The 12,533-nt window shown below is 40.1% G+C and overlaps 1 protein-coding gene across 2 annotated transcripts in view; it reads left to right on the forward strand.

Moving 5' to 3' along the window:
* SUSD1 (sushi domain containing 1) overlaps positions 1-12,533 on the forward strand; it is a 133,101-nt gene that overhangs the window by 61,228 nt on the left and 59,340 nt on the right. The window contains exons 9-10 of one of the 2 annotated variants that reach the window (XM_053565695.1): positions 9,334-9,443; positions 11,836-12,028. The exons of the other annotated variant lie outside the window; for it this stretch is intronic. Coding sequence (XP_053421670.1) covers positions 9,334-9,443; positions 11,836-12,028 — 303 coding nt within the window. The remainder of the gene's footprint in view (positions 1-9,333; positions 9,444-11,835; positions 12,029-12,533) is intronic. 2 annotated transcript variants of the gene reach the window in all.

Raw genomic sequence — 12,533 nt, forward strand, 5'->3', positions numbered from 1 at the left:
CAGTTAGGCAGGACCATTCATACTTGCTTTTTGAGATTTGTACTGGAGGGAAAGGGCGGAGAATGAGGGAATGTAGTTGCTCCAGGCATCAGAGTCATAGCAGGTCTCTGTAGGAGAGATTCCTGTCCCAGTGGAACCAGTTTGAATGGACTCAGATGTACTGTTTCTCAGCTGAGTCCTCTGGTAGAGGGAGAAGGTAATAAAAAGGCATTCAAAGAGGAAAATGAGTTGGGTGTGGTGGCTGATGTCTGTATCCCAGCACTTTGAGAGACTGAGGCAGGAGGATTGCTTGGGCCCAGGAGTCTGTGATTGCAGTGAGCTATGATCATACCACTGCACTCTAGCCTGGGAGACAGAGCAAGACCCTGACTCATAAAAACAAAAATAAATGAAATAAGATAAAATAAATCAAATAGAATAGAATAGGAAAAGTTTAGGTGATGAGTAGTCTGTTCTCAGTTATCCAAACCAATAGAGGGTAGCCATGTGGCTTATTTTTGGTAGCAAACTTGAAAGTCATTTTTTGTCGTTGTCTATGATGGAGGAAGAGCTGGGGAAGCTGACGCCACAGCCTCAGATTCAGGATGAGAGTGACCCGAGAGCCGATGGGGTGGGTAGATGTTGGTGGAAAAGAGTGGACAGGAAGGAGCTTTCAGAAGTAGGAATTAACATTTTTTTTTTTTTGTAGAGACAGAGTCTCACTGTACGGCCCTCAGTAGAGTGCCGTGGCGTTACACGGCTCACAGCAACCTCTAACTCTTGGGCTTACGCGATTCTCTTGTCTCAGCCTCCCGAGTAGCTGGGACTACAGGCGCCCGCCACAACGCCCGGCTATTTTTTGTTGCAATTTGGCCGGGGCTGGGTTTGAACCCGCCACCCTCGGCATATGGGGCCGGTACCCTACTCACTGAGCCACAGGCGCCGCCCGGAATTAACATTTTTGTACATGATTATCACATAATTTTTTTAACAACATTGTGACAATTACAATGAATTTTGGAAAACAGTATAATTCTGGTTATGGAGCATGAGGATGAATTAAATAAAACTGTAGAAGCCATTCATGGCATCTATTATTTAGGGGGGGGTGAAGAGGTAGTTCTTAATTAGCTGTTTGATGTCCTACTTAAGAAAATTACCTAATCCTTGGATATTGTTGCCTCTAGGTACCGGGAAGTGATACATATTTGGCAGAAATAAAAATTAAAAAGTCTGCCAATCTTAACAACATAAAGTCTGTGAAATTATACAAATTGGTTATGTTGGTACTTACATATAAACAATTATTTCTATTCTAAGTAAATAATAGGAAGGCAAAGATATTATAAAATTAATACGGTGACTAATTAGAGAAAGTTTGTGAAATTAATAATGAACTACTATGGGCTCAGTGCCTGTAGCACAGTGCTTATGGCACTGGCAACATGCATTGAGGGTGGTGGGTTCGAACCTGGCCTGGGCCAGCTAAACAACAATGACAACTGCAACAAAGAAATACCTGGGTGTTGGGCGGTGCCTGTAGTCCCAGCTCCTTGGGAGGCTGAGGCAAGAGAATCACTTAAGCCCAAGAGTTGGAGGTTGCTGTGAGCTGTGAAACTATGGCACTCTACCAAGGGCGAAATAGTAAGACTCTGTCTCAAAAATAAAATAAAATAAAATAAAAAAATAATGAACTACTATGGACTTCCAGGGATATGTCTTCTTTAAAAGATCATCCCAGGACTTGAAACTCATCTGTTACTGTTCAGTGAGGGTGACAGGTTGCTGTTCAATGTCAGCTGTTGCTACTAATATCTGATTACCTCTTCACATTAGTTTCCACTGGAAAAATCATGGTCTTTGGAGTAAGGCAGATCTAGTTTTACCTTTTACCTTTGTGTTGAAGAGTTGGATAAGTTATTTAATGTCTCTGGACTATTTTCCTCTGTCTGAGATTTTAAATGAAATTGGATTAAATTTTCAAGTTAATCTAGGGAGAATTAGGATTTATAGTGAGTCATCGCAGCTGGAAGTGAGGCATGTTTCTACATTTGCTAAGTATCTGCTTGCCTTTCTTTATTACATGCTGTTGCAAAGATTTGTCTAGATCCTGCGCCTTCCGTTGCCTCATTTCATCGGGAGAGTTATATTCATTCCTTAAAATGAATTGGGGAGTTTTCCATATTTTTTGCTCCAGAACAGTTTATACCCTTTGAGATTATTCCCTTTTTAAAGTTTTGCACATAAGATCATTTAAGCTTCATCCCTTTAGGGAGATGATTCTTTAACAACTTTGTTGATTTCTTCCTTGGATGTGGGTTTAAGCTTCTTATATTAAGTCAATTTTTAATTTTTATATTTATTTTATTTTATTTATTTATTTTTTTGTTGCAGTTTTTGGCCAAGGCCGGGTTTGAACCTGCCACCTCTGGTATATGGGGCTGGTGCCCAAGTCAATTTTTTTAACTTACGTTTTTCTTATAAATGTTCATTTGGTTGAGATTTTAAATTTGTTGGCTGAAATGTCATATGGTAGATTTGCTCACATTTCCTCTGGAGCCACAGGTTATATAATCCCAATTTATTCTGACTCCTTTTTTTTTTTTTTTTTTTAATTTTTGCAGTTTTTGGCCAGGGCTGGGTTTGAACCCACTATCTCTGGCATATGGCGCTGGCGCCCTACTCCTTTGAGCCACAGGTGCCACCCTATTCTGACTCCTAATTTGGTTTTTCTCTCTTTTTAAATTGGTTAACTCTTCCTCCCTTCCTTCCTTCCTTCCTTCCCTCCCTCCCTCCCTCCCTCCCTTCCTTCCTTCCTTCCTTTTTTAGACAGTTTCACTTTGTCACCCTTGGTAGAGTGCCATGGCATCATAGCTCACAGCAACCTCAAACTCTTGGGCTCAAGTGATCCTCTTGTTTCAGCCTCCTGAGTAGCTGGAACTACAAGAGCCAGCCACACTGGCTATTTTTTTAGAAATGGGGTCATGCTCTTGCTTTTAGAGATGGGGTCTTGCTCTTGCTCTTAAGCTCCTGAGCTCAAGCAATCTACCCCCTTAGCCTACCAGAGTGCTAGGGTTACAGGCATGAGCTACCCTCCCAGCCTTTACTGTTTTCTTTTCCCAAAGAATGAACTCAGAGTTTTAAAATTTTCTTTTAACTCATTAATTTCTCTTCTTATTTTTATTACTTACTTCTCCAAGCTTCTCTTAAATTGTTTTGTTCTGTTACTAAATTCTTGAGTTCAACTTATTTCCATTCTTTCTTGTTTGATAACAAAAGTTTTTAATGCTTCTCTCTTCCTTTCAGAGTTGAGCTTTGGCAGAATTCCTTAATTAGTGACGTGTTTCCTTTATCTTTCAAGGCATGATATAATTGCTATTCTAATTTTTCCTATGATTGAAGAATTATTGATGAGTGTTTTCATATATATTCTCTTTGCCCGTACTTTCAAAGAATTATATAATTGCTATTTTGTTTTCCCCTTTGATTGAAGCATTAATTTTACGTATTTTATACAATATATGTATAACATTTACACTTTGTTGTTGATTTCTAGTTTTAGTACATTTTGGTGTACATGGAGGGATTTGTTGACATTTTCTTGGGCCTTACTATTTGGCTAAGTTTGGTAATTTCAACAAGTACTGGATAATAAGTTAGAGTGTTTGCTGGTAGGTGGAGTAAGGTCTAGTCTTAACTACTTTATCAATGAGGCTATTCATAGGATTTCTTTTTTTTTCTTTTTCTTTCTTTTTTTGAGACAGAGTCTCACTTTGTCGCCTTCAGTAGAGTGCTGTGTCGTCACAGCTCACATCAACCTCAAACTCTTGGGCTTAAGTGATTCTCTTGCCTCAGCCTCCCGAGTAGGTGGGACTATAGGTGCTCGCCACAACGCCTGGCTATATATTTTTCTTTTTGCAGTTGTCACTGTTGTTTAGCTGGCCTGCGCTGGGTTCAAACCCACCAGCCTGGGAGTACGTAGCTGGTGCCCTACCCGCCCTACCCACTGAGCTATGGGCTCTGCCTATATTCAGGATTTTGTATCTTTTTTTTTTTTTTCCTCACTTGGATTGCCATTTTTCTCAGTTTCTCTTAGGAATTCTAATTATTTTGTTTCACACATTTTTGATGTTGTTATATTAATGTTAATGATTGCTATCTTTATTACAAGAGTCTCTTACTAGTAACAAATGGCCCACCTTGGCTTATGTAATATTTGTTGTATCCATAAAGTTATACTCGATGGTAAAAGTGGTTTTCTTGATTTCTTTGTGCTTGAATTTGCATGACATGCCTTTGCCTACTTTTTTCTTCTTAAAAGCTATCTAGATAACATTGTTATAGGTGTACTATAGAAGATATCATATGTTGGGAACCTTTCTGGGACAAGTTTTATATTTGAATAGATAAGTTCTCCAATTTACATTATTGTTTGTGATATGATTTTCCTTTCTTTCGTCTTATTTTATTTTTTCTCTTTTTTATGCTATTTTGCTATATCTTTTGTTTCCTGTCTTTTTGTACGCAGATTCTCTCTCTCTCTCTCTTTTTGTTTGCTTTTGCAGTTTTTGGCCAGGGCTGGGTTTGAACGGACCACCTCCGGCATATGGGGCCGGTGCACTACTCCTTTGAGCCACAGGCACTGCCCACAGATTCTCTTTTTTAATGAGTCACATAGTATAGATTTTCTTTTCTTTAAATGATCAGATTAAAAAGAAAACAGCTGCATTCAAGTGTGTATTTCTTCCAATGTTAAGACTGAAATAATGTTAATTTCTCCCTGAATAAGATAAGGAAGTTAACATTCTTTACTCCCTTTTTTAATTCCCTCCCCTTTTCCTTCCCTTATATTATTGGTTTAATATGGCATTCCAAATGGCATTCTCATTTTTTGTTTTTTGCAGTTTTTGGCCGGGGCTGGGTTTGAACCTGCCACTTCCAGCAAATGGGGCCGGTGCCCTACTCCTTTGAGCCACAGGCGCCGCTCAGCATTCTCATTTTTAAAAAGTTTTCTTGCATTTTTTTTTTTTGAGATCTCACTCTGTCATGCAGGCCGGAGTGCAATGGCATGATCATAGCTCACTGTAGCCTTAGATGCCCAGTCTTCAGCAATCCTCTTGCCTTAGCCTCTTGGTAGCTGGGACTATAGGCCTGCGCTACCATGCCTGGCTAATTTTTCTTAATTTTTGCAGAGATGGAGTCTTGCCATGTTTCCCAGGCTTGTCTCAAACTCCTGATCTCAAGCGATTGTCCTGTCTTGGCCTTCCACTGTGCTAGGATTATAGGCATGAACCACTGTACCTGGCCAGCTTCCTATTTTTAACGTATGTCTTTAACGAATTCATTTTATATTGATTTTTAGCAATATTTGTAGCAATGATTTACCCTAGTACGTGTTTTAATAGTTTCATTGCTTATTGCCAGTCCTTTTATACTACTTTCCCTATTTTTTCTCTCTTTTCATTTATGTTTCTTTTTTTTTTGTAGGGACAGAATCTCACTTTATCACCCTCGTTAGAGTGCTATGGCATCACAGCTCACAGCAACCTTCAACTCCTGGGCTTAGGCGATTCCCTTGCCTCAGCCTCCCTAGTAGCTGGGACTATAGGCACCTGCCATAACGCCCAGCTATGTTGTTTTTTGTTTTTTTCAGTTTGGCTGGGGCCGGGTTTGAACCCGCCACCCTTGGTGTAGGGGGCCAGCGCCCTACTCACTGAGCCACAGGCATCACCCCTTCATTTATGTTTCTGAATGATGATTTCTATCTTTTCACTCAGGGAATAGGGTACTTATGAACAGACATCTGTTCTCCCCACTGAGCCCATGATTATCTGAGAATGTCTTTCTGTTGCCTTCAAATGAATGAGAAGAATGAAGAGCTTGTGAAGATAAAATTCTTGGATCATAACCTTTGGTTACAGAATTCTGCAAATATTTCATAATGGCTTTGGGAATTTAAAGTTTTGAAAGAGAAGCTGGAAGAAGGTGTGACTTTTTGTTTTTAATGCTACATAGGTAATCTGATTTTCAGTTGGGGTATCATAAAGTCATCCTTTATCTACAAAACTTAAGATGTTAATCATTTATTCGTGCACCTGGTACTAGTTTATAGACCGTCTACTACGTGTCTGACACTGTTGGGAGCATTTGGAATTCAATGGGAATGACAAATCCTTTCTTCATGAAACTTCAGCCTGAGTGCGTATAAATGCTCGTGTTTTGCACTAAGTTTTTCTAGTACCCTTTGAGTATTTTGATCTTTAGGTTGTGATTTGTTTACACATTAGGAACATTTTTTTTTCATTGAATCTCTGATTATTGCTTTTTGAGGGGGCAGGATCTCACTCTGTTGCCCAGGGTAAAGTGCAATGGCACGGTCTAGGCTCAAGCCATCCATCCTCCTGCCTTAGCCTTCTTAGTAGCTGGGATGGTAGCCTGACTAGTTTGTCTTCTTCTTATTATTATTTTTGTAGAAATAGGGGGTCTCACTATGTTACCCAGGTTGGTCTCAATCTCCTGGCCTTCAGGGATCCTCCTGCCTTGGCCTCTCCAAGCTCTGGGGCGTGAGCTACCCTACACCCCCATTGCCTTTTTTACAGTTTGTTTTTGGCTCTTCAGATTCCCTTTTGCCCACATTGGTTTTCCATTTTTCCCTTTTTATGTGCAGGTTCCTCTGCCTTTTTTCTTTATGTAACACATTTGCCCTCCATCTGCCTTTTATACAGATCTGCACTTCTGCGTTTACATTTCCGGCCTTTACCATTTCTGCTGCACTTTAAATTCTGTTGTTGCACTTTCGTTTCCTTTTCTTTGGGTCTTATCTAGTTCCTTTTTTATTTCTGCCTCTCTCAACCAGTTTCCTCTCTGCTCTCACATTCTCTTATTATCACTCTTGTTTGAATCCATTTTTAAAAGTTTTTATTGAAAGTGCAAAACAAATGCTGTCTAATTTGACCAATACTTTGCCCAATTCTCCTTTCCAAAAGCATGGTCATTCTTTGCATCTGAAGCCCAGTTTCTCTTTCAACTCTTCCTCTTCATAGAATCATTTCATAGGCTTTTTTTTCTTCTTTTAAGCTTTTAGATTACTTATCCTTGGAAGATAAAAGTTCTGTCTAGGTCTGATATTTTTCCTCATAATAAAATAGATGACATTTCCTTAGATCTTCCTTTTTATTGGGTAATGTGAGTATGTGTACGCTTATCTCAGCTCTGGGTGATCCAGGGTCCTTTGGGCAGCAGCTGTAAGAAAGGCCATTCCCCTGAGCTTTATTTCTGAGCACTTTTCTGTGTTGGTTGGTGAGGCCATTGGCCTTGGACCTGGTTTCTTTATGGCGCTTCAGCCTACAGAGTAGGACAGAGGCAAGTCCTTTCTTCTGTCAACCCAGCTTCTCTGCTAAGTCCCTAGGCCTCTACTTGGAAGTTGTTCCCTGTTACTTATATGTGCTAAGGAAGGACTATTATTGTTATTATTATTAGCAGTAGCAGCAATAGTATTATTAGTATGCACACTTTTTCTCTGGATGCCTAGCAGAGTTGTCTGTTGAACTTAAAAAAGAAATACTGGGCGATGCCTATGGCTCAAAGGAGTAGGACGCTGGCCCCATATGCTGGAGATGGCGGGTTCAAACCCAGCTCCGGCCAAAAAAACTGCAAAAAAACCCCCTGATATCCCAGCATGACTTCCAATCTGCTGAGGGATGAACAGGTGGATCTGAGAACCTGTGGACTAAACGGTCCCAGATGGAGCGTCCATCCCTGAGTTGTCCTGTGGCCTGCCTTGCTTCCTCCCTGGGCGTCAGTTCTCCTCCCGTTCCTTCCGTTGACACTTGGAGACCCTGTTCCTTCACTTGGAAGGCAGGTGGCACAGGAGCTGTCGGGGTCTTTCTTTTTCCTTGTCTCTTCCACCCGGTGCTGAGCAGAGACATCTTTATGTTTCCGCCTTGTGTATGGCAACCGACCCTTCTTCCCAACCCAGATGCAAATTTTGACCCATTTTTATTTATTCTCAGTCACTGTTAGGACTGGGCGTGGGAAGTGAAAACCAGATGCCTTTGTTCGGTTGCCTTCTTCCCTGAATTCAGACCATAATGGCTGTCTCCTGTGACGGACGAGATGGAAGCCGTGTGCATACCGCTTCTGCTTCTGTTCCGTTCACGTACAGACGTGAGCTCTCTGTGGCATTTCTTACATATTACGCACTCGGTGTTCCTGGAAGTCATGCCTGCACATGGCAATTTTTGTTTCTGATGATGTCCTTATGGAATTTTTAAAATTCTTGAAGCTAAAGGAAAGCACAGATGATAGTCTTCCAATTCTCTCTCATCATCATGTCTCTGCATTTCCAATTACAGCCAGAAATATTTTCTCCCCACTAATTGCCTTGTGCCCCATATGTCAGTGATATTGAAAATGCTGTGGAGAGGTCTGGTATTGAATAGAATAATTTATTATTATCATTGTTACTCTTAGGTAGCAGAGACTCCCTGGCAGAAACACCCTTTGAAGATAGTTATAAAACAGCTTCTTTTTGGTAGACATTTAAACTTCTTCTCATTGGTAGAAAATATATAGGCCTGTTTGTTAGGAAATTTGTTTTTCCTTGAAAATCACCCATATTATTCCTTCTTTGTGATTTCGGTAATTCATGAATGACAAAACTCCTTTATAACTACATTAGAGAATTCATTGTAGGAATGAATTAGACTCCAGGAGGTATGAAATGACTTATTTTCTATACAATGGTTGAAACTAGTCTGCTTTCAGATTATTTTTTTGCCTTAGCACTCAGCTGAGTAGCTCTTGAAATACTGTCTGCTGTGAAAGCAAATTTTCCCTTGCCTGGTCATCTGTTTTCTGGTCATTTTCTAGGTTGGAAAGCACTTGACCGGAGAGTTCCAATTCATAGATTTTTGATTTTTATTCACTTTTTTCCTTATTCTCAGACTTTCTGGCTACTTGTATGCTTACCTTCATGACATTTTAGTACGGACTATCCAGGTGATAGGATTAATGTTCTAAAAATATCACAGCTTTATTCATTTACAGTAATTTAAAAATATTTCATTTGATTCTCTAAACAACAGCCTGTGGCTTAAGAAAAGCAAGCTGGATTGTTTGATTTCACAAATAAGGAAACTGAGGTTTGGAGAGTTCAGTGATTTAACTGAGGTCATTACAATTAAGAACTTGTAGAGCTCAGACTTGAAGCTGAGTCTGCTGATGCCGTATTTAATGCTCTTTCTGTCAAACACCCAGTCGACTCTCCAGGTGTCAGAACTTCACTTGTGCTGAACTCTGATGTGTTTTGCTAAGATGACGTGACCTGTCAATATCTTCTCTCTTATTTTTTAGAAGACGATCTTTCAGAAGATGATGGAATTTTCAATATTTCAATATTTAATGAAACTTGTTTGAAATTGAACAGGCATTCTAGGAAAGTTGGATCAGAACGAACCTACCAAGTAAGAAGATCTTTTATCTGTCAAAGAACTGTGTCACTTAAAAATTTGGGTGCTCTCCAAGTGAGGATCCAAACTATTTAAAAATGAATGAACTCCAGACAGGGTGTGATTGCTGTTTCCACAGCAGCTATGAGATGCCAGAGGGGTGTGAGGGATTCGATTGAAGTAAGACACTTTCTTTGGTGACATGCTAGCATTTTCCATGCCTGATATTTTACACTTATATTTTATTTTAGTGTACTTAATAATTGCAGTTTATTTTGCCATCTAATTCACATTTTAGCATAGATTTTTGAGAAATTCGTCACATGGCAATTAGCCCTCATTTGATTTTTTTTGAACATCACGAGTAAAATTATAAATAAACTCAGGCAGGAACTAAGATTTATCTTTGTGTCATTTTTAGTGCCTAGCCAATCATCTGGCAGAGAGTAAACTCAGGAAGAATTAAATTAAAATTAAGTAATTTATACAATGACCCCTTACTAGAAGAATATTATGTGTTAGGACCCGGATTCCAGTTCAGACTAATAGAAACATATAAGTTAACAACTACAATATGATGTAATGAGTGCTTTGATAAGAAGTCAATACATAATGGAGTAGAATATTTTGTGTTTGTATATGTGTGTGTCCAGGTATGTATTTTTTTAAGAGGAAAGGTCATGCTGTGTCAGAGAAAATAAGTAGGAATTAGCCAGGTGAAAGAGTCCGGGAGAGGTTGAAGAAGGGCATTGTGGGCAAGTTAGAGTAGCATATTGGATAACAGAGAGCAAAGCAGAGTAGGAAAAATATGAGGCAAACATCTAGGCAATGGTGAGGTCATGGGTCACTGTGCTTTTGAATTTAGATTTCATCTTGATGTCTATGTGGAGCCGGTAAAGGATTTTAAGCAGGCAAAGTGAAATATTAAAATTTCTTTATTAGAAAGAACACTAAGGCTAAAGGCATATTCAAGTACCTAAATAATTTTAGTATAGGATAAAGAGGATTTTTCAAATCAGTAGAGGAAGAAAGGTTTTATTCAATAAGTGGTTCTGATTGCTTAACTACTAGGTTAAGAAAATAAATGATTCCGGGCTGCCCCTTAGGGCACTGGCCCCATATACCAGGGGTGATGGGTTCGAGCCCAGCCCCGGCCAAAACTGCAAAAAAAAACAAAAAAAAAACAAATGATTCCTACTTCCTATCCTATGCTAAATTGATTAAAGAGTAAAACTGAAAGAGGAATTCCTTTTTAAAATATATTAGATGATTAATTTATATAATATGTGAAATACTCTTAAATCCCTTGGAAAAAGTGAACGTTGAAGAGCAGTTTACAAAAGAGAAACTACGTATTGCCCAAACACACAAGAACACGTGTTACACCTCACTAGGAAGTGGTCATGACATACAGGGGACCACCGCAAGGTCTTGGGGGAGCAACTCTGATGAAGACACAGTCTAGAATATGGCTGTTAGTTCTGGTGACTAAAGTGGAGTGGAAGCACTTCACAGCATTGAGCTCAAGGAAGTCTGAAGTCAAGTTTTGATGACTTATCCATAAAGATCTTTAAGTTACTCAAGAGAATTTGAAAGAGTTTAGGCCCAAGAAATTTTTATGAGCCAGGTGTCAAGGTTTTGGAGAGCTGTGGGAGACTGATGGGGAAGAGTTAGTGATTGACAGTGTTGAGGCTGGAGAGAGGGTGGTATAGACAGTGATGCCAGCATCATTGGAAACACTAAACACGTGGGCGTCTCCACCAGCTAAAGCACACTGACTGACCAAGGGTGGATCATATTACTTATGGGACCTTCACAACAGATTTTTCCCTGTAACTTCCTATACTTGCTGCTTGAGTTGGCACTGGGTGGGTAAAGTACGATTGAGTGACAATGTGTTTAATGACTCCATGAATCACAAGCTCTTTAACCAGAGTTCTCATAGGAAGGATCAAATGAATCACTACTGCACAGTTGCTGTCAAGGCATCATCAGGGGCAGTCCTCATAGAGTTTAAGTACTCGGTTCTATGAGGCCTGTCCATGGATTCCTCATAATGAAAGAAATCAAAAGAATTTTGCCTAATCACCCCAGTTCAATTTCTTTCCCTTGGGTGGCCAGCAAAGGATTCCTTTAGAATAATAGCCTGGCGTTCTATTCATCTGAGATACAGTTACACATTTTAAACTTAGTCCTACACCTGTTTATGGGGGACGTCGAATAGGAAAGGTAAGGTAGCTTTGTAAAGTCTGCCCTCAGTTCAGCTCTTTAGTGTATTAAAAATAATTCTGAGTGGGTGGGGATAAATAGAAGGAACTTTGCTGCTTCAACCTCATTCTGCTTAGGGTGTAGACGTCTGCAAGCCAAAAGTAAATTTAATGCAAGGCTTTCTTAAATCTCACCACAGTTTAGAGTTCTGGGTCAGAGGTGGTATCTGGATCACGTTTATCATGCAACATCATTTAACTTCACAACGAGGGAACAGGCTCCAGTAGTGTGTTTGGATCTGTCTCCTTCGACTGCTTACACAGTGACTGTCACCCTGCTGGGACCTGCTGAGGAACACACAGTGCAGACAGAGATCACGACCACACCAGCAGGTAGGTGTTGACCTCGGGACAGCAAGTTAAATGTATGGACCGAACTGTACAACGTGGGGAGCATAAATCATGCTAGTCTGGGAGTCAGGAGACCCAGGCTGCAGTTCTAACAAACTTTGTCACATTCTGCCTGAATCTTATCACTTACCTCCTCCCCACAGAGGGTACAGACCAAGAAGGGGCTTCTTTATTGAGAGCTCTCTGGTGATCCTAGATCAAGAATTCAGTGTTTTATTTCTTACCCCAAATTTAAGACAACCGATCCCTAAGAGTATTCATTATGGAAAATCAGAACCAACTTCTAGGAGACCAGAAAGGTGAGCCCCAATGTATTTGGCACCTGCAGTACAGGGAGGCCTCATGACTGCAGTGTCTAAGCACATTAACCCCACCTATAGAAGAGCAGTCTTCCTACAGTTGGCTCCTTAAAAACTTCCTTTGTGGCCTTTTGGGAAAGCCCTGTGAAAGTCCTGTGTTAACTCCACAGCTCCCTCTAGTGGGAAGG

Source organism: Nycticebus coucang, chromosome 2 (genome assembly GCF_027406575.1).
Source record: "Nycticebus coucang isolate mNycCou1 chromosome 2, mNycCou1.pri, whole genome shotgun sequence".
NCBI lineage: Eukaryota > Metazoa > Chordata > Mammalia > Primates > Lorisidae > Nycticebus > Nycticebus coucang.